The 25,707-nt window shown below is 41.0% G+C and overlaps 2 protein-coding genes and 1 long non-coding RNA gene across 11 annotated transcripts in view; 1 reads left to right on the top strand and 2 right to left on the bottom strand.

Annotated features, from left to right (window-relative positions):
* Window positions 1-831: 831 nt before the first annotated feature.
* On the top strand, window positions 832-16,392 carry fam189a2 (family with sequence similarity 189 member A2). 2 transcript variants are annotated; one of them, XM_017452258.3, is made up of 11 exons: window positions 832-1,419; window positions 2,345-2,401; window positions 5,701-5,811; window positions 8,058-8,174; window positions 8,298-8,405; window positions 8,536-8,666; window positions 10,314-10,446; window positions 10,611-10,689; window positions 14,073-14,210; window positions 15,039-15,352; window positions 15,812-16,392. In XM_017452258.3, the coding sequence occupies exons 1-11, from the start codon at window positions 1,126-1,128 to the stop codon at window positions 16,094-16,096; spliced, it is 1,767 nt and encodes a 588-aa protein (XP_017307747.1). In that variant the 5' UTR covers window positions 832-1,125; the 3' UTR covers window positions 16,097-16,392. The 2 variants fall into 2 exon arrangements, with proteins under 2 accessions (XP_017307747.1, XP_017307748.1); XM_017452259.3 differs by having other exon boundaries at window positions 845-1,419; window positions 15,042-15,352.
* LOC124626189 (uncharacterized) lies at window positions 8,542-10,249 on the bottom strand. Its single transcript, XR_006980881.2, has 2 exons — window positions 9,128-10,249; window positions 8,542-8,776 (listed from the first exon to the last, which is right to left on the bottom strand). It is a non-coding gene; the product is annotated as an uncharacterized LOC124626189 (long non-coding RNA).
* A 714-nt stretch (window positions 16,393-17,106) lies between the features above and the next one.
* The window catches only part of apba1a (amyloid beta (A4) precursor protein-binding, family A, member 1a), a 60,066-nt gene continuing 51,465 nt past the window's right edge, over window positions 17,107-25,707 (bottom strand). For 7 of the 8 annotated variants that reach the window (XM_053674343.1, XM_053674342.1, XM_017452256.3 and 4 more), the window contains 7 exons: window positions 25,343-25,429; window positions 24,041-24,226; window positions 23,261-23,440; window positions 22,954-23,166; window positions 22,614-22,733; window positions 20,386-20,526; window positions 17,107-20,217 (listed from right to left, as the gene is read on the bottom strand). In XM_053674343.1, coding sequence (XP_053530318.1) covers window positions 20,146-20,217; window positions 20,386-20,526; window positions 22,614-22,733; window positions 22,954-23,166; window positions 23,261-23,440; window positions 24,041-24,226; window positions 25,343-25,429 — 999 coding nt within the window. In that variant the 3' untranslated portion in view covers window positions 17,107-20,145. Of the gene's footprint in view, window positions 20,218-20,385; window positions 20,527-22,613; window positions 22,734-22,953; window positions 23,167-23,260; window positions 23,441-24,040; window positions 24,227-25,342; window positions 25,433-25,707 lie in introns of all 8 variants that reach the window. The other variant, XM_053674346.1, reaches the window with a different exon arrangement.

Below are 25,707 nucleotides of genomic sequence, written 5' to 3'. Positions count from 1 at the left end.
ACACTAGGGTGTACAGTGTTTAAGAGGGTGTTTTTGAGAAATCATGAGAAACACTACATTATATGAAACACGGTACATCATGAGAAACACTACATTATATGAAACACGGTACATCATGAGAAGCACTACATCATATGAAACACTGTACACCATCTGAAACACTGTACATCTTGTTGGATTTTGTGCATCATGTCCAAGAAATAACATGAAGTACGCCCACAGCGTATCATTTTACAGTGATGGAGTCCAGGCTTGTGGGGCTTGTGTGCCCCATCTCCACTCCTCCTCTCTCCTCTCTCATCCCCTCTCTTCGCCACTCCTCCCCTCTCCTCCAGTCTCCTCTCCTCCCCTCCAGTCTCCTCTCCTCTCCTCTCTGCCCCTCCCCTCTCCTCCCCTCCAGTCTCCTCTCTGCCCCTCCCCTCCCCTCCCCTCTCCTCCCCTTTCCTCCCTGCCCCTCCCCTCTCCTCTCCTTTCCTCCCTGCACCTCCCCTCTCCTCCAGTCCCCTCCCCTCTCCTCCCTGCCCCTCCCCTCTCCTCCAGTCCCCTCCCCTCTCCTCCCCTCCAGTCTCCTCTGTGCCCCTCCCCTCTCCTCTCCTCCCCTCTCCTCCAGTCCCCTCTCCTCTCCTCCCCTCTCCTCCAGTCCCCTCTCCTCTCTGCCCCTCCCCTCTCCTCCAGTCCCCTCTCCTCTCCTCCAGTCCCCTCTCCTCTCCTCTCCTCCAGTCCCCTCTCCTCTCCTCTCCTCTTTAGTCCTCCTGTCTCCCGTCTCGTCTCCTCCAGTCTCCTCTCCTCCAGTCTCCCGTCTCCTCTCCTCCAGTCTCCTCTCCTCCAGTCTCCTATCCTCTTTACTCCTCCAGTCTCCCCTCCCCTCCTTCCCTCTCCTCTACCCCTCCCATCCTCTCCTCCCACTTTTTTGTCCCAGTGCCCAAAAATGTGAAATGCAATCCGAGCAGCGAGTGGCTATTTTAAACTGTAAAAAAAGAAGCTCCGCTTAGCTGGAGAGGAATATGGAAGCAGGAGCAAGCGGACTCTCGGCTGGAATTAAAATAAAATGACGGAACTTCGCTCGTCGCTCCGCGTTTATTCAGCGTTTACGTTTTGCGTGTTTTTGTTGCTTGCGCGTTTCCCATGTCTCTCCCGGTAGTCCTGCCTGGATCGTGTTGTCGTTTAACCGGGGCTTCTCTCGCCCCTCAGTTCGCCGATCCGTCTCGACGGAGCCGCTGTATGGCCACAGTTCCGTGGCGGATGCGAGGATCGGAGTCGCGGCTGGTGCAGCCTCTGCTGCCCGCGCGCCCGCTGCTCTCTCTCGGGCTGCTGCAGCTGGTGCTCGGCTGCTCCATGGTGGCTCTCTCGTTCGGGGCTCTCTCCCTCAGCAACTCGCCTCCTGTCCGCAATTCCTGTCCGTTTTGGGCAGGATCATCAGTGAGTGTTCCCTAGGCCTGTTTCTTTCTCAGTATTCAGTGCTACTTTTTAGTTGCACACATATCAGTGGCGTTTAGATGTTCATGTTAATGTGGAGTAGTGGTGTGAGGTCAGGTGGGCCAGTAATGCTCCAGACTGCTCGAAACCAGGTCGGTTATGTGGGTTTAGACTAGAGTTACTGAAAATGGTTTTTAAAAAATGTGAAATACGTGTAATAGTTTGTCTCATGTGGTGAAACTAAAACTTTGTGTTTCCCGGGGGTTTCCTGGAGAAGGGCCCAAAACAATGCAGGCACATATAGAGGGGTGGTTATAAAACAAACACAGAAGGCTTCCACCATTCTGTCACATCAAAAACCTCCACTGAACACCAGAACACTTATACTGCACACATATTCCCATTTGGACACCAATAAACAAAGGAAAACTAACATGTTAATGTCTTCTCAAGATGCTGAATGTGACTGGTGTGGGAACACTGGCCAAGTAATCAAGAACAAGGCAGTAGTTATAATCCTGTCAGGGCAGGAATTTATTCACAGTATTAACTTAAAGGTGATTTAGTGATTCAGTTTGTTTAGGTATCTTGTACTAACTTGAATTATTTCTGCTTTATTGGATAATAATTGAGAAATGCCATTCTGGCAGATACACACTTGAGTGCAAATTAGAAGCAGGAAGTGGTAGTCAGAGCTATAATAATAATAATAATAATAATAATAATAATAATAATAATAAAAAGACCTTTAGATGGGAACTGAGCCTAGTATGTACAGAGCCAGCTGAATGAGTGTGTACAACAGCTCTTCCTAGCACTAGCCTACTGAGGCACAGATTTAATACAATATAAATGAACATGAGACATGGTGTAGTTCATGTGTATGTGCGCTGAATACAGCTGAACGAGCTGATTTTGTTTTCCACAGGTTATCTTGTCGGGGATCATCGGCCTCACCACATGGAAGCGGCCCATGCTCCTGTTGGTAGGTTGCTAGAGATCCTACTTTCTTTATGTTTTTGTCTCTCAGGTGGATATCAAAGGGTGTAATCCTCATTAGGAAATTACACCTTCACCGGTCTGTCACATTCTGTGTTTCAGATAATGTTAACGTTCTGTGATAAAGTGTGAAGTAGAGCACGGGTTATGTGCTCTTGAAGATTTACGTGTTCTGTTTAGATAACATACCTGCTTTCAAACACTGCTAACGAAAGATAACATCAGTTAAACCAGTTGAAGGTCATTGCTTTGGTATCAAATTGGATACTTGTGTAATTTTCAATGTTATTTTTAAGTGTATGTAACTGCCTGTGTTCACACTGGGAAATATGAATAAAATATAATATACTAAAATGATGAAACACATTTTCTGAACAAATGAACTGTAATGCATTGAACAATACTCTGTTCCATCATGCACAACAGGAACTGATAACAGACAAAACACAATTTGCTATCAGCGATGCCTCGTTCTCTTGCCTGTAATTATAATTGAGTTGTATATTAAAACGAAAAAGACCGGTGCTGGTTAAGTTAGCCATCTAACATCGGCCTGGCACTGTTGTTCTGCGCATATCATGAATTTTCAATGTCATTTCCCTTGGGTACATTTTAATTGAACGATCCCCTAATATAGGAACCTCTTATTCTTGATATGAATCTTTTAGATTAGTATTTTCTATATACTTTTAAGTATTAGATCATAACACTTGATTTGAAACACAGACTGTGTCTCTATATCACCGATTTAGTTTGTAACCTTTAAGAATGTCCTCATAGTGAGGTATCAGTGTCAGAAAATCCTCTTTTAACCTCATTCACATGATTAATGCCAGCAAGCCTTCAATTTAGACATTAATCTTTCCACAAGCTGTCTAATTTGCCTCTTCATGTCTGTTTGTGTGGGATCAAAGTCTGTTTCAGACTGTGTGTTTGTGTATGTAGGTGTGCTGGTATTTTTGCCAGAGGGGAACTTTGTAGGTAATCCAAGTTAATGGCAGGTTTTAAACATGATGGATTTTTTTTTTCCGTTCATGAATAACATGACTGTTGATAAAGTTGAGAAAACTGCCTTTTCTTGCGAGTTTCATTGTCAGTGTTTTGGGAATCTTTTGAGCTGGAGTTCCTCAGTTGAGCACTAACGTTAAGGCTTTTATAATGTTATTAACAACAATTAGAATACTTGCCGTAATGGTTCGAGTGAATCCGCTCCATGTAATAATACGATGGTATTTTTTTCAGTTTTTAGGCTCTTTCTTTTTCATATAGGGTCAACAGGAGACCTATATTGATGCACCAACTTTATTCTATGTAATCTCATTTTATATATATATTAATATAATATAATATAATGCTGAGTGTAGGATATGCCTTGTAAATATGTATTATGGTTATAATATGATGGATAGCAGTGTTCAAAAGTCAGAAGTCCCCACCAAAACATTTTTATTTCTGTACATAGGAAATGAGAACCAGAGTCAGGTGAGCCAGAAGTTACTGTTGTACTGCAAGTAAATTTTAAGTACTGAAATACAAAAATATGGACTAAGGCTAGTAACTATGAAGGAATTAGGAGACCATAATTTGATAAAGGAACTACATAAAATAGAAAACCATGTACCAAGACTTAGTGTTGCATACATAAGTACCTACTAAATAAACTCAATAACTCAAGGGAAAACCATTTCAATGCCATGTCACTCATTTACATTTACATTTATTCACTTAGCAGATGCTTTTATCCAAAGCGACTTACAAATGAGAAAAATACAAGCAAAGCAACATATCAAGCAGAGAACAATACAAGTAGTGCTACTATACAAGATCCATTAATTGAGTTCTCAGTACTCAGTTCTCGGTATTCCGTGTGCACAGATCCAAAAATCAGCCAGTGGCTTCTCTATGAACCTTTGTGTACACTCGTTCAAAATAAAAGTTTTCCCGATCCCCCTGTCACAGCTTTAAGACCCACCTGGGGGTCCCCAGATTAAGAACTGCTGTGGTAGAATAATATGTGCGTAAACCAGGTTGTTTTTATTCACTCAAAGTAGTAAGACATGACAAAAATGAACACGATGATAGGAGGTTACATGCGTTGCCATACGAATGAAATAAACTAGATCACTTTTGATTACATTGCTCATATAATTGAAAATGTAGCTTTACACAATGTATTCTTGTATGAAATATTTGGTTGTACCATAGTGAGGAAATTTGACACGAGGCAGATTCGGACACAAGTGCAGGTAAAGAGCAGCTTTGCTGTAGACAGTGGCAGATCACTCCAAACTGTTAAGCAAGAGCATAGTAAACAAACAGGCAGAGGTCAGGCGATGAGCAAACAGCGTAAGCTAGGCGAGACTAAGGCAAAACAAGAACACCAAACAACATCTGTAACCAGGTAGACTACAACAGTATAAAGGCTCTGTAATGACTGGAGAGAATCACAGCGTGTACTGTATATTTTGCAAGGTGCGTGTGGGTAGGAAGTCCTTTTATACAGTGAGGTTATTAGTAAGATGGTGAACTTGAACATGACAGTCTCTGTTGTTGCTGGATGTTATAGTCCAAAGCGTCCATGTTTGTAGGCCGTCTTATACTCTTGGTAGTGTAGTTGGATGCCGACAAGACAAGGTTAAGTTAGTCCTTTTTAATATTTTGTTTTTCATATCACTCAGAGGGCTTGCTGGATTGGTTCCCTGTATATTGTACTCATAAACAATGCAGAAAATAATTGCTAAATACATTTTAAAACCAGAATGTTGTAGCAGTTCAACCGATCATAGGATTTGTTTAGACAGGTAGCCTAAATCTGATATTTTGTCATATTAGATATAAGCAGGAAGAATTTTCCTCTCTGAAAACAAAACAAATGTCACATGAAATTCTCACCTAGGTTTCAAATCGGATAAAAATTTCTGAACATATGGCAAAGTTTGACAAATCAGGTCAGTTTTCCTGTGCTTTGTCATTATTCAGTGTGTGGCCTGTCTTGACCTCAGAAACTTGCAATAGCAGCAACATTGCTGAAACCTGCAGGAAGGTTTCAGCCATCTGCAACGTTGCTATAACAACCGATCGGGATAAACAAATGTAATTACGGTCCGATCAAATGATTTAGATTTGAACATTTGTCATGTAGATTTGTCCTAATGTGTAAACAATGCCATAGTATCATTGGTATTGGTTATTGATATCGCTCTAACACCCCCCCCCCCCACCCCCTCCCTCTCTCTCTCCCTCTCTCTCCCTCTCTCTCTCTCTCTCTCTCTCTCTCCCTGTTAGGTGAATCTGTTCGTGTTGCTGTCCATGGTGTGTATCCTGCTGAACCTGGCAGGCTTTATCCTCTGCTGTCAGGGAGCTCAGCTGGTGTCCAGCACCATCCATTGTCAGCTGGTGAGAGCTGAGACCTTTAGTGATGTTCTCATGCGCAACAAATTGTAATCACAGCCACTGAGCCATGCTTTATTCTGGACCAAAATTTGATTGATATTGTATTTTTAAAAATACAGTTAAATAAGTTACAAGTAAAATGTATTGACCTTAGTGATGGTTAAAATCTTTATGGCTTAATAGCTTAAAATTACAGAATTGTCAGCTATAACTTCAAAAATATGACAATTTGGGTAAGACATTTTCTTCTATGTTCATGCTTTAAGATGCAAATGGGTCAAAGCAAATGGAGTAGAATAACTAAACCATAACAGAGTCCAAGCCCCAAAATAGAGGGTGAATTTCTATCTGCTTCTTCCTGAAACTGAGCTTTTATATCTTTGGCCTACTCCAGCCTCCAAACCCCCCATCTCCCGACACCCCCCACGCCCAACCCCACCCCCACCCCCACGCCCACGCCCAACCCCTAACCCCTCCTCTCTCTCTCTCTCACGAGTAAAGAAGACTCCTGGCCTTGCCATCTGCTTCTGAATCAGGTGCGCTGTGCACACGTGTTTGGTTTTGGACATTTTCATTGCCTGAGGTCTGAATCTTAACTGGGTTGCTGTGTCCTTCTCAATGAGACTCTATTGTCCTGGTACAGTAGCTCTGTTTCACGCTCGTCCTTACATGCAATCTGTACCAGAGGAATATCTTACAGATCAGCTTTAGTCAAAGGCCTCTCTCTTTATCGACAGTACATATCTACTGTATCTACGATATTTCTCTGTATATATTTAATAATATTCAAATAATACATAATTTAATGCAATACTTTTATACTTTTAAAAGATCCTGTATGTATTGATGATAGTATATTAACATTTGATTTAAGTTTAAAGACCGAGGCCCTGGTAGAACATGCCTTTATACTGTCTATATATTGCACATACAGACTGGTGACAAATTAAAAGAAAAAAAAAACATCATGATAAAGTATGTTAGTAAATTGGCACCAGACCAGCTTGGTTGCACCTTGGCACAGATTCTACAAGTCTCTGGAAATGTAGTAGAGAGATGAAAACCATTCTTCCACAAAGATCTTTCCTCAGTACATGCTTTGATGATGCCAGATAGCAGACCTCCACTGAATCAATGTTAATGCAGAATTAATGTTCAAATTTGAAATTTAACATGGACTTTTCATCAGGTTTACACCCTGGAATAATGTTATTTCAACGATGAAATAGATCAAGATGGACTTAAAATCAATATTTGTTCAACTAGAGGGAAGTGTCATGAGGTCACAAAATGAACAGGATTCATCCTCTGAGGAGCTTGATTTTTTTTTCTAGCGTTATTCCCACGCTATGGCAGGGTCCGCTTCAGTGGATCATTGGTCTGTGTATTTGATTTGGAGCAGGTTTTACACCGGATGCCCTTCCTGATGCAACCCTCCCATTTAACCGGCACTGAGTAACTGCCTGAGAATCGAACCCGGGCCACGGCGGTGAGAGTGTAGGATTTGCGTTGTGTTGAACGAGGGGATAGATGGATTTTAAAGCTAAGCCCCAACAATGGGGGGAATGAAGCTGACAAAAAATTGATTCACTGATTGTCTTTACGACACTGAAAAGCAATGAATTATCAACATTTGATTTAATATTATTTAGCATTCTATATTCAATCTCAACCAAAATGGCGATTCTGATGGAATTTCAACATCGAATCAGTGTCACCTTGCTGTCTGGGTAGTGTATGAGTTACATCATTTTCATACTCATTAGATAATTTAGTAGGATAAAGGTCAAAATTACTTCCCGTGGTCAAAAGACCCCCACGACATAACAGAGCCATTGGGTTTTCCTTTCATTTGTCCATAGTATAGAACTGTAACATGATGTTCCTCCCATGCCTGTATGGGTTTCCTCTGGGTTCTTTGGTTTCCTCACACTTTCCAAAAACATGCCCATAGATGGAATGGCTATGGTAAAATGCCCCAGGTGTGAATGTGTGTATGCGTGGTGTCCTGCTTCCCATCCCGGGTGAATTCCCACCTCACTCCCAGTGTTCCAAAAATAGGCTCTAGATCCATCATGACCTTGACCAGGGTACAGTGTTTACTGAAGATGAATGAATGAATGAATGTTTTATATGATGACTTATTGTTTAATACAGAATTATTTCAATTATTACATTGAAGACAGAGGATATTTACCAGATAACGGATGACACACTAATGGTGTGTGTGAATGTCACATGTATTGCAGGATGGGAATAGTGATATCTGTAACTGCTGTGCTGAGAGCCCCAGCAAGTGTCAAGATGAGGACGTGATAAAGATTTATGCAGGACACTCATGCGCGTCAATGAGAGTGCTGCTCAAGGTTTGGACTCTATCATTAGTAACGCTACATAACTGCTTTGTTCCTCATACAGTGGGGCAGTGCAGTACTGAAATTTCCTGTGTGGATTTTTAGTGTTAATGGCTGTATATATTTTTATTCCAGAAAGTTCTGTTTGCGCTGTGCGCATTGAATGCGCTGACCACAGTAGTGTGTCTGATTGCAGCTGCACTCAGGTACCTGCAGATCTTCTCCACCAGGCGGCCCTGCATGGTAAGAGTCCATACAGATAAAGTGATTTATTTTATTTTTTTTTACATTTTACATTGTATGCATAGGATTCATCAGGCAAATTGTCCACGTGCATGTGCTGTGTCTATGAAAATGTTTCCATCCCTGGCAGGAAGAGCCACGAAACGTTGCAGAGGAAGAAGAGCAGCCACACATTCCTGATCCTGATGACTTTGTTCCACCCGCACCACCTCCTTCCTACTTTTCAACCTTCTACTCCTACACACCACGGCTGGCTCGCAGGTAACAGAGCAGCAGGATCTCACTCCCTAATCAGCTTGACTGCTTTTAGATCCAGTTGATGTCGATGAAGCCCTGAGGTCATGATAAGTTTCATATCCAGATTTGGGCTACTAAAAATGGAAAACAGTACATTACTGATTGTAAGGAGCAGAAAAATGTTATATTTATTGCGTGTTAAAAATAAAACACGATGCATTTCACAGACCACGATAAAGATGATATGTGCTCATTTAAATATTGCAAAACAAATATCATGATAATAATACTGAATGAGATATGTGGAAATGCGAGGCAGACACAGAAAATCTGTCACTGTGACTGAATTCTGACAAACACTCAAAGACAAAAAAAAAAATCAAGTTTGTTTCGACCTATAATGTACTCTGATTTAGGAAACCATAAATATATTTAACCAAAATAGCATGCATTGTGACTCAGTGGCTAGTATGTTTGACTCGCACCTTCAGGATTTGGGGATTCAAATCCCACCTCCGCCCTGAGTGCGTGAAATTTGCAAGTTCTCACAATGCTTCAGGGATTTCCTCTGCGTGTCCTCCGCCCTGAGTCCCCTGGGATAGGCTCCAGGCTCCCATGTGACCCTGTGTAGGATCAGTGGTATGGAAAATGGATCGATGGATAAAGTTATAATCTTCCTGCAAAAATCAGTTAGGTTAAGAAGCCAGCTTTACAAATGCTGTGGTAAAAACAGTCTGCCTAAAGATTTTTTTCCCCCCAGGCCGCTACACATGTTCTGCAGCCTTTGTAGGGCTAGAGGTAAAGTCAAGTCATTATTATTTTATCCAGACAGATTCCTCAGAGGATGTAAATGTAAAGAATGCAACAATCAAAGTCCATACAACCTTGAGGCCTAAGCACAGTGCTAAACAATGCAGGCATATGGACTCAAACCACAACCCAAAGGAGCAAAAAAACAAAAACAAACAACCAAAAAAACAGAACATGAGACACAGTGAGAAGGTGTGTGTGATCAGAAGGCAAGGGATGCCGCTCTTGAAGAAGGAATTGAAGCAGGATTGAATCTAAACAGTAATTTCATTTATATATATGATGAAGTACAACGAAGTGCAAAGGTTTGCACCCTACATGGTTTCTGGGGGGGAAAAGAAAATGCCTCTATTTTACAATTTATTTACCTAAAAAAAGGCTACTAATATCTTGTCAAGCAATATTTGAACTATGAAAAGATCTTTGAAACCTGACACAGGAAACCTGAATTTTCATGCTATAAATGAAAAGTCTTTGTCCTGAGGGTACGCAAACATTTGCACGTTACTGTACACATGATCTGTTGAAACGATATACAGTTTCAAACTGTTGCGTAACTGTTAAATGTATTTAGGCAGATCGATAGAATAGACACGCTGCACTTGTCTTCCTCCTCTCATACCTGATCTCACACACACACACACACACACACACACTCTCTCTCTCTGTGGGAGGCTTCTCCAACAAAATAACTAAGAAAAACCTTCTAAAACGTTCCAAGCTGTGGAACAGATCGAGAGAGTCTAGTAAATGCTGCAGTGCGTGAGATGGTCCAGTTTCACAAGGCAGATGTGCTGGTCGATGAACACCAAGAATTGCTCTCTGAGGTGTATAGAAACCCCATTCTGTCTGTTCCTCCAGGATGTTTGGTGACAGTGTGATCCCGCTGCCTCACATATACGGGGCGAGGATTAAAGGTGTGGAGGTTTTCTGTCCCCTCGACCCTCCTCCGCCCTATGAAGCCGTAGCAGCAAGGCAGGCTGAGCCGTCCCAGGTAAAAATGGCTAGAAATGAAGGGATTAGTAGGCAGACTGTGCAGTTTGCTTTTCTGATTATTTTTAGCTGACCGCTTGTGAGCACTTCCCAAGCAGAAGGTGCAGCAGTTGTGTTGGCAGGAGAAGTCAAGCCCGCTAACTGACCCTCTACATATATATTTAGGTGCAGGACCCTGAGGTTCAAGTGACAGATCTGACGGAGGGGGTGTTGCACTGCTCCGAGATGGACACGGCTAGCGACGGTAAGCAACACCTAAAGTGAATCTTCGAAATATTTACATGCATTTGAGAGTATTTAGTACGTCCCCTTTTAGCTTTGATGTCAGCGTGCACTCGAGCTGGCCCGGACTCCACAAGTTTGCGGAAAATCTTATGATCCATTTTAGATCAAATCCATCCGAGTGTAGAAGTGTAATCTCAATAGAATAGATTAGACATGAGGAAAATCTGAATTTTTGTAAAAAGCAGTTAACATGGTTAATATCACAAATTTGCTTACATTTAAATAGGGGCCTAGAAATAGTGTAGTAATAGAATCCTGAATATTCAATATTGAACACTTACTTTCTTAGTAATAAATAAAATAAAATCTCCCAGATTTTCAGGGTGGACTAAGATTTTTGTGGACCCCACTTTACATATTTATATACTTATACTATGTGTGTGTGTGTAATATTAATATATATATATATATATATATATATATATATATATATATATATATATATATATATATATACATACTTACACTGTGTGTGTGTGTGTGTGTGTGTGTGTGTGTGTGTGTATATATATATATATATATATATATATATATATATATATATATATATATATATATATATATATATATATATAATATGTATATATAAATAATATACACATATTTACAGTAGCCTCCACTAATATTGGCACCCTTGTTAAATATGCACATAGAAGGCTGTCGTCTTTATTATTTAAACTTTTGATCTTTTGTTAAAAAAAAATCACAAAAATATTCTGCTCTTGTGGACATCAAACAATTGCAAACACAACACAGGTTTAACCAAAAAAAAAAATCTTTGTTATATATACGTGTGCAACAATTATTGGCACCCCTATGAATTCCTATGAGAAAACATATTTGAAGAATATTCCCACTGATATTTTACATTTTTTAGTACACCTGGGTGACTAGGAGGAGGAAATTGTTCAAGCATGACTTCCTGTTTCACAGGGGTATAAATATGAGGTAACACATAGGCCAAACTCCCTTAGTCATTCATCACAATGGGTAAGACCAAGGAATATAGCTGTGATGTGTGGCAAAAGGTTGTTGAGCTTCACAAAATGGAAAATATAATATAAGAAAATAGCACACATTGAAAATGCCCATTTCACCATCAGGGCAATAATTAAGAAGTTCCAGTCAACTGGAAATGTTATGAATCAACCTGGAATTGGACGTGTGTCTGTATTGTCTCAGCGCACTGTGAGGAGGATGGTCCGAGTGGCCAAAAAATCTCCAAGGATCACAGCTGGAGAATTGTAGAAGTTAGTTGTGTCTTGGGGTCAGAAAGTCTCCAAAACTACAATCCGAAGTCACCTACATCATCACAAGTTGTTTAGAAGGGTTTCAAGAAAAAAGCCTCTGCAGTTTCTGAAATACTCAAACCAGCACATCTGGCACCGATAACCATGCCCTGGTTAAAGTCACAGAGACCACACTTTTTCCCCCATTCTGATGTTTGATGTGAACATTAACTGAAGCTCTTGACCTGTATCTGCATGATTGTATGCATTGTGCTGCTGCCACATGATTGGCTGATGGGATAACTGCATAAATGAGCAGCTGTGCAGGTGTTTCTATTAAAGTGGATTTAAAAAAATAAATAAAAAATTGAATGGTTGGATCTGACCCTGATGAGTAACATGCTGCTTGAGTACTTGCTTACTCTTACTCAAGTGTACTTTTGAGGATTGTGGTGCAACACTATCATGTTCATGCAATAGTGCTCTTGGGCAGAGATTGCTTATTATAACAGCATGGCTCCTCTGCTCTCTAAATAAGCCAGTGCTATAAGCTCACAGTCACGTCACAGATTCTTTATGTCACCAGTATCAGCTTCCCATCTCCACGCTCTGGTTTTATGTGTACCGTGCTGCAGACCAGTAAACAAATGACCTGCTAAATCCCTCAGGATTGAACATGAAACTACATTTGAACACAGTCCGTATAGCTCTCAAAGCTTTTTATATGGTTAGTTTTGACTACGCAGCAATGACCTATTTATAATCAGCGATCACTGTGAAGTTTCAGATGGGATAATGATTTGTCTGAAGGTTTACTCCGTGTGTAAAGCATAGTGTTGTTATTACCCCTTAAACTCCCAGAATAAAAAAGCAGGCCCAGACTTAAATTCTTCACTCTCAAAATGACACACCTTTCCTGTTAGATTTACTGTAGTTATTAAATGACTCATATTCATTACGGAATAATAAGCCGGGTAAAGATTTCTCAAACGTAATATCACTTTCTCGTACTTCACTTTTAACAACGGACATGGTCACAAAGCAGCTTTATAGAAAACCAGATGTAGATTTAGATCCCCAATGATGAAGTGAGAGAAGACCGTGGCATTATAAATCGTTACTCTTCTACAACTGTATTCTGTGAAGGATGTGGAACTGATTACAGCAGCAGCTCTTGGGTAAAAGTCTACAGTATCCGTGTGGGATTATCCACTGAAGCAAAGATGGGATTTGGGTATAAACTGTTTTTGGAAAGTGCAAATGTTTAGGATATCCATGTGGGACCATCCACATGTGCAGAAAGCTCCAAGCAGAAGTAGAGCCTCAGGGGGACCAGGCAGGTCCAGATGGCGAGAGGAGCCACAGCAGTAGAAGTGTGTTAGGATTACATCAGGCAGCATGAATTTATTCCTGATTCTTTGACGTTTGTACTTTGAAGAAAAGAAAAGAAAAAAAACCCAAACACATTTCACCAAAATGACATTAAATTAACAGTCTTATCTGGACTAGGCTTTCTGTAAAGATCATAGTAAAAACAGTGAGTCCGCCTAAAGATGTCTAAATCCTTAACTTTGTTCTTCTTTAACCATTCTTTGATACAACGGCTTGTGTGCTTAGGGTCATTGTCTTGCTGCACGCCCCACTTTCTCTTGAGATTCAGTTTTTCCATTAGAATTCGCTGATATAATTCAGAATTCATTGGTCCATCAATGATGGCAAGTCGTCCCGGACCATATGCAGTAACACAGGCCCAAACCATGATACTACCACCACCACGTTTCACAGATGTGATAAGGTTCTTATGCTGGAATGCAGTGTTTTCCTTTCACCAAACATGACCCTTCTCATTTAAACCAAAACTTCGATTTTGGTCTCATACGACCACAAAACATTTTTCCACCAGCTTTCTGGCTTTTGTCTCATTTCTTTAATTGGGTTCTCTTTATCTACCTTTAGGGCTCGTGTGAAAATCTGATGATGTTTTAGGTCGAGTTTATGGAGATATATAGAACATTTTAAAGGGTTCACAAACTTTTACGCACCACTGTGTTTAACACTCTGCTGTGAACGAATGTTATTTTGTTAATACGAGACGGCGCTCCTTGTCACTCAGAAAGGTGTATGCAGACAGCCGTATCAAGTTCCTCACCGCCCTCACAGTCCATCACAGGCTCGAGCAGCAGAAAGCCATGTAGACAGCGGCATCGCAGGTCCAACAGTGATCCTGTTCTCCTGGACCTGACTGCTAAAGGTACATGAACAACATTAGGGTGTGATGTATAGTTTCCACTTTCCATCATTCTTTCTGGAGGAAGTTGTGGACCCCTCAGCTGGGACCTGAGTGCTTAGTAATGAGTCACATTTCTGAACACATAACCCGAAGGGCAACAGGTTTGTTGGCAAAGCAGATTAAACCTATTTTCATTTTGGTTTATCTTTAGTAGGTCTGTCAGACCATGACCTCTCACACACACACACACACAGAGAAAGCACTCACAGTATATCCTGTGCTCCACTTCATATCTGTCAGCAACTTCATTAGAAGTACTTTAAATATAGAACTGGCACTTTCAGGAGCTCTGTGCACTCAGACTGCTGAGGTGTGGATCAATTTGCAGGGGTTTTGACCCTCATCACAGAGATGCCTATAAATTACAAAGTGTGTGTGTGTGGGGGGGGAGGGGGGAGGGAGAAGAACCCATAAAATGTCATTGCCATTGTTGCTGTTCGTCCTCTGCTTCATGACTTTGTAGAAGTAACTCCAGGATTTTTTAACCTGATCTGTATCCACATCAATAATTTAAAGGATTATCATGATACGGAAACGAAACATTTCACTGTACTGAGAAAAGAACTGAAAACCAGTCGAGTCGACGCTGATTTATAATGAATGGCTAAATTTGTTGAATCCCATCAATACATACTCATTTAAAATATGTGGCTACGTGACTGACTCATGGTAGCTGATCTTCTATTAATGTGTAGTAAAGTATTCCTTTATTCCTAATCTTTTCCAAAACAGTGGTTCATTTCTCATTTTTTTTTTTCTCTATTCTGCATTTTCCCTTCTTTCCCCAAGCAGTAATGAGCTGTGAGGCAGCCACGCAGACAGAAGTAGGTCCTGGGACAGCGGTGGTGTCGAGGCATGAGACGGAGCATCCGGTTGTCACTCTGCGACGGGGGAGGGGCCACCGCCGACCACGCCCCTCTTCCATGGTGGACTATCAGAGCTACAGGGACACCAAGCTGCTAGTGGCACGTTTCCTGCAGCAGCAGTCGCCGTGTAGCCTGACGCCGGAGGTGCAAGAGCTGATCAACAGTATAAAGAGTGTGCTGCGCACTGATCAGGAACACATGGAGGAGGCTGTGCGCTGTGCCACCTTCATCCAGCAGGTCAAACACACCATATTACCTCCTAAATGTTATTATACTATCACAGCTCTAACACACGATTGTAAGATGGTTTTCAGAGCAGGGCCTGTGAAGCATAAGCAGGGGGTTAATTTTGTCACAATGCAGCCTCACATGCGTTGAATGGGTTTAATAAAAACATTAAGTCAAAAAGAACTCAATAAATCAATCCTCCACTTGAATTTTAATTAAAAAGTTCAGGAATAAAGCTCTAAGGCTCTAATAAATAGCTGTAATATTTACGTACATATTTAAATAATGATCTACTTGTTCATAACATGAATCTGTATAGTCGGGGTCCATGTTTTTTTTTTTTTTTAACTTAAAGTGATCCCTTTGTGCAAAAAGCTTAGCGTTTTATAATACAGTAGAGATGTATGAAAAACAGTATAAAAGTTATTCCTATTGAGCAGATCCTGAGTATGGCTGTTTATTCTGCAGGTGATGAGCGTGTCAGAGAGCGGGCAGGCGCGGGCATCGTGTGTCAGAGAGACGCAGCCAGACTGCACGTCTGTCACACTGCCTCTGCGTAAGCGTCCGGGTCTCCTCCACCTGCGCAGCTGTGGAGACCTCAGCACCTTCACCTGGGCAGAGCTGCAGGTCAGTGGGCAGGGCAGACCGAGCTCCCGGGCCCACTCCAGGACGGGTTTTCGGACTGGGACACGCCGGCTGGCACAGGAGCGGCCCCACAGCCTGATCGGTGTCTCGCGAGAAACCATTATCTAAAAGCTGAAAGGTTCTGTTCTGTGTGTTGGAGTGGAGGAAGTGACGCAAAGCTTCAAAAAAGCATATATGTAGAATTTGTGCCTTTTTTTTTTTTTTTTACAAGAAAGTGTGTATTTGTAGAGTTCTGCTCTCGATAAGTGTGAGTTTTCTATGTTGCGTTCTGCACTGCACTAAACAGCACCAGAGCCACTACTGGTGGATATTAAATTAGTAACGATGCACTGCTTCCCCTAAAACTTTGCTAAACAGACACCTTTATGATAAGCTGGGAAATAAAACTGATATTATATTTGTTACTGTGACTGAAGTTTTTGATTTTTATCATCAAAGATATAAAGTCCAAGAATCCTTTACTGAAACCCGAATGAACAGCACAAGCTCAGTAACTCGATTATTATAATTACAAAACAAACATAACTTGTTAAACAAGATGGAAACGAACTGCTGTAACGCCCCCTAGTGCTCTAATGACTTTTTATGACAAAATATCATATTCATTAATGCAGCTTTCTGATAGAACTTTCAAAGATGGTTTTATTTATATTTCCAACGATGCTGGTCATGCTCTACAACAAATATAACACGGCCAAGGAGAGGCCTTGAAATCCAAAAGTTCCCCATAATGTGACGTGCAAGTTTCTAATCATTCTATTAATTTCGCCACCTGCCTTTCAGTCATGTTTCTATATTTCGCTTCAGTTCCCGAATTCAATTCAAGGTGCATGTGTAAAGTATATTAAAACCAAAATAGCCTAACTGGAGGGATAAGTATTAGGATAATCTACTGGATCACTCCATCACGTCTTTGAAGCTGATCGTTCTGTCGGTTACTTCAGATTTAAAACGTGCATCAGGAACGACGAGGGCTGAATAAATTCGAGTGTGAGGAGCCGTGTTGTGCACCCGTGTTGTTACCGGGTCTGTGGAAAGAAATATGCTCCTCCTGCTCTTTACTGAGGGATTAAAGTTTCTAAAAATAAAAATAAAAAAACACAGGAAGCTTGTGTATATATTTTCTCATTAAGTCATTTATTGTCGTAAATACTGTTACAAACATTCCTGCTATGGCGTAGGAATGTGGCTCAATGATTCATCACAGAAAAAGCTCGCAAATAAATAAACATTGCCTTTGCTTTACAGAAAGTGTTATTTTTTTTTACCCTATTTCTTTACCATATAGACAAACATAGATATAAGTTTAAATACATTCAGAGCAAGTGCATAAGAAACACTAGTCAAACCCACCATCTACTCTTTCGTCTTAATCAGAACACCACCACAAGGCAATGTGTTTCCTCTCGCAGTACAGACACGACTGTGTACTTCACATCTGTGTGTTCAGTGTGTTTTGGGGGAAGTTTAGTCTCGACTGTGTTTCAACAATGACCATAAAGCAGCACGTACAGTGATTTTCGATTTTTTGTTCTCCCATGTAAACCCATCCATAGCCGACAACATCATCAAAGCTTGCATATATGTGGCCTTGTTTGTATACGCAGAACTGCAGGATTGACGTTTATATTTGAATATAACTGAATTCGGACTGATCGCTCCTGTAGTACGATCCGAATTTGCTATTAACATTTTGCAGTTTTTCGGTTCACCGGAGCTCGATTAAGTGTCGCACTGCAGCTTCATGCAGTCGAACCGACTGACGTAAACATGATGCCAATTTCCGTGTGTTTGCTGCCGACTCGTCCCAGAAGCAGAAGAAATCCTCTTGGATAGAGATGCCTAAAGAGAGTAATACACGAGCCCAACCTTCTTGCCTCTCTGCTTTGCGATTTGAAAATGTACATACTGTATATACACAATCACTGGATGTGTATACTGAAATGTGTGTGTGTGTGTGTGTGTGTATAAATATATATTTATATGCAGTTATGTAGCTGGTTTTGTTTTACAGTGGAGTAGTTTGTTGTCACACATCACACCCACTACTAGCATGAATGCATACCAAAGACATGATAGACCATGCTTAAGAAAAGTACCATGACGCCGTCCTGCTTGTGCTTCCATGGAAATTACAGCAGTCGTAAGGCAAGGATGTTTATAGTTGAAACACAAAGCAGTGTGTGTGTGTACAAAAGCCACGTTTGGGTATATGACACGGACATACTGCAGCAATAATGTGGCCTGCGATTGTGAATGTAGACTTAAATCCATGGTACCATTAACATCACAATGCTTCATATTCCTGTTCAGGATATATGCACCTATACCTGTGGTATTACAGATATACCGGTGTCAATCATTTCACAATATCGTTTATAATCACAGTATCATTTGAACGGTATCGTCTGGGAGTTAGTAGAGATCAATCCAGGGCCGTGAAATATACTAAAAGTGCACTAAAAGCAATTGAGGGTTCTGGGAAAACACCCAGCCTGGGGAGAACCCTTAGTCTATCACATTTATGAGGTCTGAACACTGAAGAGCTTGTGGCCAAGCACTAATGCAGGAAATGCTCGAATCGGTCAAACGGTGAAAAAATGAACTTGAATTCTTGAACTGGTCTCAGAACGGGCGATCGATGGGTTTTTAGTTTTAACTCAAACTACATAAAAATCATACTCTTAAAGACGGGCGCCAGTATATGACTTCTAACCCTTTACAAACAATATTTTTCAAGTATAAATTGTTGTTTTGTTTGTTTGTTTTACCCCCCAAACCAAATGAAAATACTTAGTACACATACAAACAGAATTATCCTTGAATAGAAATGATCAATCAGAAATAGTTGAAGAAAAAAGAAAAAGAAAAATATGTTCTGTACACTAGAAAACAGTGGAAATGATTCAGTCACCACAAAATATCACAAAGTTAGCTGAAGAGAAATCCAGACAAAAACAAAACACTGGTCACCATCATTCTGATTTGTGTGTATATATATATATATATATATATATATATATATATATATATATATATATATATATAAATATAATTTTAACCACCCCAATTCTAATTCTGACTAAGTCTTTATGCCCTACCAATAAAGAAGTTCAGCTCATGTTTCTTTATGCTACTCTATATCTTGATTTGATCAACTCGGAGCTCTTTATGTATGGCATCACTATTTTAAGGCAATGGCCACCAACCCTGTTCGTGAAGACTTTAGCTCCAACCATAATCGTTCCCACCTGACCGTCTAATCATTGCCTTAAGAAGTTCTTGATCGGCTAAAGCAGGTGTGTTAGATTTTGATTGGAGAACCCTACAGGAAGCGGGTTAGTGACCACTGTTTTAAGGCATTAATAGTCCACACTGTGCATTATATCATTATATCCTGTACGTCATTTCGTCAGAGGTGGAAACCCATCATTATCAAATTTATGATGTCGACTGGAATCTTTGTACTCGTCGAATCGTACTCGTTTAAATAATGTGTCTATTTTATTAGTTCATTTGCGAACGAATGTGTCCATGGATTTTTATTGATTTATTATGGGTAAAGGGATCTCTGGATATAAAAGGTTTGAGAACCCCTTCTGTGTGTGACCACAGCGCGCACAGTTCTGTTTACTATAATTAGCCGTTATTCTGAGGAACGCACCCTTAGAGCCTGCAGTTCCTCAGAAATGTTTAGTCCGCTCCTCCACACTCTGGCTAACAGCTGCTCGTTTAGAACTTGAGTGGAAGAGAATAAAGCTGGAATGTCTGATGGTTGCCAGGTTCAAATAAATCACATAGGGGTGAAAAAAAAGTTTCCATAAATTACATCAAACAACTGCATGGCCAAACAGTGCGAAACTTTAACAGAGTGTGATAGAGTGTAAATATATTTAGGAGACCAATGTCATGGAGTTCTTTCATTCTGTGTCTGGGTTAGTTAATGTTTTCCACCTGGATGGGGAGACGTGTGCAGAACTAGAGATTTTACAGGCTGAAAACCTTGTGCTGACAGGAAGTGGACAGGCAGTTGGGAGAAAGTGAAACATCGTGGATAAATAGTGGTCATGGATTCACTCACGCAATCGTCAGTCCACAGGATAAAGATCAGGGTGAGGTGAGGTGAGGTCAGGAGGTTGAGGGTATCGCTGTGGCTTTTAGATGTAAACTGGCTGCTCCTGGGCTGTCAACAGGCGGTACATGGCAGCAGGCATTGTCTTCATGTGAATCTGTTTCGAGACAAAACACAAGACGTTATACACCACTGTCACACAGGAATAGCGCAGGATGTACAGGACACACAGAAAAGCAACATGGTTCCAGTCCAAGTTGGAATGCTGAGAAACAGATTGCACACAATGCCACATGTTTACGTGTAACGTGTTACACTGCCTTACCTCGCCGACTGCATTGGACAGAATGTGTACAATCTTCTCGTGAGGAGTCGCCACCACGCTCTGGCCATTGATCTCAATGATGCGGTGACCGACGCGCACGCCACCTCGTTCAGCTATCCCCCCTCTCATGAGGCTGCAAATCTAATGGCCGGACAAGAGGACAGAACTCTTGAACATACGGAGTGGAATGACTAAAGTGCTAGCAAAAGGTCTGCAGTAGTGGGACATTAAAGCGATACTTCATACCACCATTTTCCAACCTAATCTCAACTGGATCTGTACTTCGTTAGAATTCTGCTGCAGTCAACAAGTCACATCAACACATTTCTTGGAAAAAACAAACAAACAAAAAAATACAGCTCTGTCTCTGGCAGCATGTCCCCAACGCTCCGACTCCTCTGATTACTAACACCTGTATCTTGTTTCATTTGTTCCACAGGACTGTGTATTTACCCACAGTGTAGTGACTCAGTTTATGGAGCCATGCAATTTTCCAGGTTTACATGTTTACTCTTGTTTGTTATCTATCTTCCTGTTGTGTTGTTAGTTTAGCCTCTTGCTTAGCCATTAACATCTCGTGTTGTTTGACCTCATCTGTAGCTGGGGTGCAATTAGTGTAGTCATTAGATTTAGCCATTATTAGTCTACTTCCTCTTTTGCTCTTGCTTGCCTCATTATATTTTTGGGCTTAGTAATTGACTTGGCTTAGCTTAGCCTAGCATTTCAATTGTTACTAGGACTCTTTTGCCCTTTTGGATATTTACTGGTATCTAGTATCCACCCCCATTTAGTAAACCCTAACCTTAACCCTAACCCTGCCCTTAGTGTTGATCCTCGGTCTACGCTGGGTCATTACATTTATTCACTTACAAATGGGGATCTTCAGGCAGATGTTGAAATCTGGCAACACATGATTCAATATGTAACTAGATAACAAACTCCAAACTACAAATATCACAATCTGAAGTCTAGTTCCCACTGTACTGACAGATGCCGGACAACACCGACTTTTAAAAGTTAAAAGAACCGTCATGTTCATGCTGCCCCAACAGACACCAACAAAGTTTTTTTTACAGTCAGTCAGACTTGTTTAAAAATGGATGATCCTTTTACCAAAATGTTACTGCTACTAGTGTCTTTACATGTTGTGCTTCACCTGAAAAGGCAATGGGTGAAACAAAAGAGGTTGTGGGTGAATGCTCGGTTGTTGCGACGTGACGGACAGGGCGCTTATTTCAATTGATGCAGAGATCTGCGGACAGTTCAGAATTTTGCTCAGTTTGCCCCCAAGCACTTTCAACACCTCAGAGAAAGGCCTCTTAAGGTAGGCCAAACTAAGACCATTATTAGATCATACATTATGAACAATATTTTTAAACAACACATTGATATATAATTTATCCTCATTTTTTGCAGATTCATGCAGAAATCTGCCATTTTACCCACAACAACAATTTAGCATGCCTCATCGTCACGGCAACGGTTCGTGCCCTGGTCAGATTATGTCAGAGTTTGTTGTTTTAAAAAAAAAAAAATCATACCACGCTGCTCAGACATTCCACAATCAAACTCCGACCACGGCCAGCAGATGTCGACAGGGTTAACACACTGATCTGACGAAACCCGATAAACGTGTCTGTTGGCGTTGGTCGGCATCCGTGCAACACAGTGTGATCTAGGCTTAATGATACGATCGTACGATGAGACTTACTGAGGCCTTGGAATCAGAGGGATGAAACTGACCTGGCAAAGTTAAGCGCTATGACTGGCTCGCATTTATACTTGTTTTGGTACTCTATAAATGTACAACTGTTTTACACCCTAACGTCACTGGCCCCTCTCTGGTTCCAAACCTTTCTTATAATGGAAGTCTAAGGGCAGTTGTTGAATTCTGTCAATAAACAGTTAGAGGATAAGACAGATATGCGAGAAGCTTTTCTACCGGCGTTTTTCCTTATTGAGTTTTATCCAACATTGGAACACAAAAAAGTACAGTATAGTAAAAAGTACTTCCAGTTACTTAATCTTTCCATTTCTGTAGAGCTCAGATAACTGTGGATATTTGCAGACATGGTTTAACTTCCAAAAAAAAAAAATCATGAAAAGGTTTTTCATTTTTCACTCTGTACAAAGAGAAACTGTGTGTATTAATGGTATGTATGCTACAGCTGCAATAGGTAGATATTAGGTTGAAAGATACTGAAGTATTCCTTTAAGCAAATACCCACAATGCCATTCTGCACGCTGAAGCCCAACTGGTATCTCAGGTCTGGCCTTCTGATGAGCACAGTGGTGACTGGTGGGCATCTCACAATGTTCAGCTTGATCCTGGACTGGTTCTTCAGCCCCTGGGGAATAAGGCACACCCCATGACAGGAAATAAGGCCACAATTTTACATCATTGCTTCAATTGGTACTCAAGGCTTGGTGCAGCAATGAGTCCAATGACAAAATAACTACAGAAAAAAAATAATTAATTGTAATTTGACGTGAGCAAATCACAATTTATCGATAGAGAATATACATACGTTAAAATATATTCCCATTAAAACATGCAAAGCTGTGCACCTTGATGATGCTCTGGCAAGTGGAGAGAGGAAGTCCAACCAGACTGGTGCCATTGATGGACATGATCTGGTCTCCAATATTCAGTCTTCCAGATTTTTCTGCTGGCCCAGCATGCATCATGTTAGCAATGATGACTGTAGGAAGGATGGAGCCCCAGCCTGACTCTACAATCACCACTCCTAGGATCTCTCCTTTCTGCTTCTCTATGTAAACCTGAGCAACACATACACATACGTTCACTTCACTATAGCTCACTAGTGGCAGTCAGTGACTTTCGTCCTGTAAACAAACAGCATTGTTCACTCACGTCTTTACAGTTCTCTGACTTCGAGAAGTGTACGAGGTCATCGTTGTACATGTCCTGTGTGTTAAGGAGGTCACTGTACTCTTTCTGGCTCAGGTCCTCAGGGTTGATGCCGTTGGCGCGCAGGAATTCCTGATATGCTACACTGAAGGCCTGGCCAATGGACTGTGCTATGAGTTGAGCCTGAGGACAAAAAGAAAAGTAGAAATTATAAAAATGTAAACAAACAAACCTTCTGGTATCATTTTTCTAGCAAAGCTGTTCTTCTGGAGTTTTAGCTGACATTCAATCACTAGAGCAATACAGTAAAAACCAATTCCAGTTATGCTTTCTGTAAGGTTTCGTGGTATCCATTCTTTGAGCTGTGTTTACTACATTGGTAACGCATAGCCAGGTCTAACTGGCCCCACTCCCAGAGGGAGGAACCACCAATACAAAGGTTACTGAAGGTTACTGCAATACTAGTCAAGATACTGTTTAGTGCTACACGTGACTGAATGTGGAAATGCCCAACGCTTTCAATGCACCAATCGCATGAAGATGCTATAGTGTGCCATGCTACAATGGTGTGTATGTTATCAGGTAGCGACTACGCAAATGACTATCATTAAGCCGTAATGCATATATACACTTTTTTCTAAAAGAAATCTAAAAGAGATCCCAGTCACTGATGTCCCTGATGCCACTTGATTTCTGATATTAGGATGATTTAAAATGCTGCCATCCAACACAAGTGTTCTTTGGAAAAGGTCACGTTAACGCTTCATTAAAAACTGGACTCACATCTTCAGACTCGAACACGTGACAGATCATCTTGTACTGGCGCTTTTCGTCTTGGGCTGGATCAGACGCCTCCATGTTCTCCTGAGAGTCGGAGCGAGGCATTCTCCTCCTGGCCATCAGAACCACAATGTTCCCGATGTCCGCGATGTAAGAAATGGTCCTTAATGGGTGGTCCATCATGGTCTCCTATAGAATACAATAAAAGGCTGAGATTAACATCAGTACAAATGCACCGACAATTAGCCAAGGTGAGCTGCAGCATGACCTTGTATAGAGCATAACGTTTTCTCGGCATGATGTTAGAACCGAATGAAAATGTTCTTCAAACCATGTACAAATGCTTTGATCGTTGTGTTGTTTGAATAAGATCTTTATTTGAATCTAAATCTGTTGCCTATATACATGTATATGTGTGGGTGTTTGATAAACTGTTGAGCTCCTGGGATTTTCACTGACGACACCCTGTGAGCAGCAATTCTTTGGGTGGAAACACCTCATTGATGAGAGAGAGCTCAGGAGAGGATGGCCAAACTGGTTCAAACTGCTGCCAGGAACGCTACAGTGACTAAAATAATCACTTTTTACAACCATGTTGAGCTGAAAAGGATCTCAAAAAACATAACTTTGAGGCGGATAAGCTACAAACGCAGATGACCACACCACAAACTCACCAAAGCTGGACAGCTGAAGATTGAAAAAAAAAAAACAGGCAATGTTTCTCCATTTTCCAGCTGTCCATTTTCGGTGAACCTGCGAATTTGGACCAAACCAAAACTAACTCGCACGTAACGAGTCATACTTTTTGTCCTTTTAGAGTTACGTTTAATGTTGTGCAGTTCATAAGAAAAAAAAATGTAGCTTATCATGTTAGCAAGACACCACAAGTCTGCATTAGAAAACATACAGCTTGTTACAAAGTGCTGACATCGGAGACTCCTTCCAAAAATCTTAAATAAGGTCTCCTTACAATCAACCTCACATCGACAAGCGCACACATTTTTTAATCAGTTTGTGTCAAGCGGCTGCTATAAAAGAACATCGAAGCGATAACGTATTCGAACAAGTGTATTAACGTAAACATTGCAGCTGGAACTACAGTCTGAGACGCTCTTAGAGAAAATGAATCACGACCTTATGACCAATCAGATTCCAGTATTAAACAGTGCTGTCGTATAAGCGAATTTAAATCCTGAACTGCGGAGATCTTATTATAAGGACAATGTGCTCTACTCATTCATTAGCATGGTTACACAGTAGACTTTTGTTGTGTGCTGGAAAGAAGAGGACCTCGAGTTAAATTACCTGAGAGTCAGCGTTCAACATTTTGATTCTTTGAGTGGAAATGAAGAGATCCACCTCTGTCATGGGCTGCGTCTCGCCCTCAGGGGCCTGCTGACACAGAAATAATTTCACTGACCATCAGTCTCTCACCTCACACTCACACACATGCATGCATGCATGCATGCACACACACACCATTGAAAGAAAGATAGAAACACTGGCAGATATAAGAGAAGGTTAAAATAACGGTTAATACAAGGCCCAGATGTGCAGTGAAGGAGAACTGTAAGTCCGTTTCAGTGACCTTGTTTGCATGCTTTGTAAAGAATATGGCTTCTTTCCCAGTCTGGGCTCAAATGTCTAACCAAGTATAACAATAAATCTCC

The sequence above is a fragment of the Ictalurus punctatus genome, chromosome 22, assembly GCF_001660625.3.
Source record: "Ictalurus punctatus breed USDA103 chromosome 22, Coco_2.0, whole genome shotgun sequence".
NCBI classification, from domain to species: Eukaryota; Metazoa; Chordata; class Actinopteri; order Siluriformes; family Ictaluridae; genus Ictalurus; species Ictalurus punctatus.
Note: the sequence above shows the minus strand (reverse complement) of the source record. Positions and strands in the feature narration are given on the sequence as shown.

Coding starts and splice junctions, on each gene's coding strand:
- fam189a2 (XM_017452258.3), top strand. CDS start 1,126: ATGTCTCTCCCGGTAGTCCTGCCTGGATCGTGTTGTCGTTTAACCGGG. Junction 1,420..2,344: donor CGTTTTGGGCAGGATCATCA/GTGAGTGTTCCC, acceptor TGTTTTCCACAG/GTTATCTTGTCGGGGATCAT. Junction 8,406..8,535: donor CCACCAGGCGGCCCTGCATG/GTAAGAGTCCAT, acceptor CATCCCTGGCAG/GAAGAGCCACGAAACGTTGC.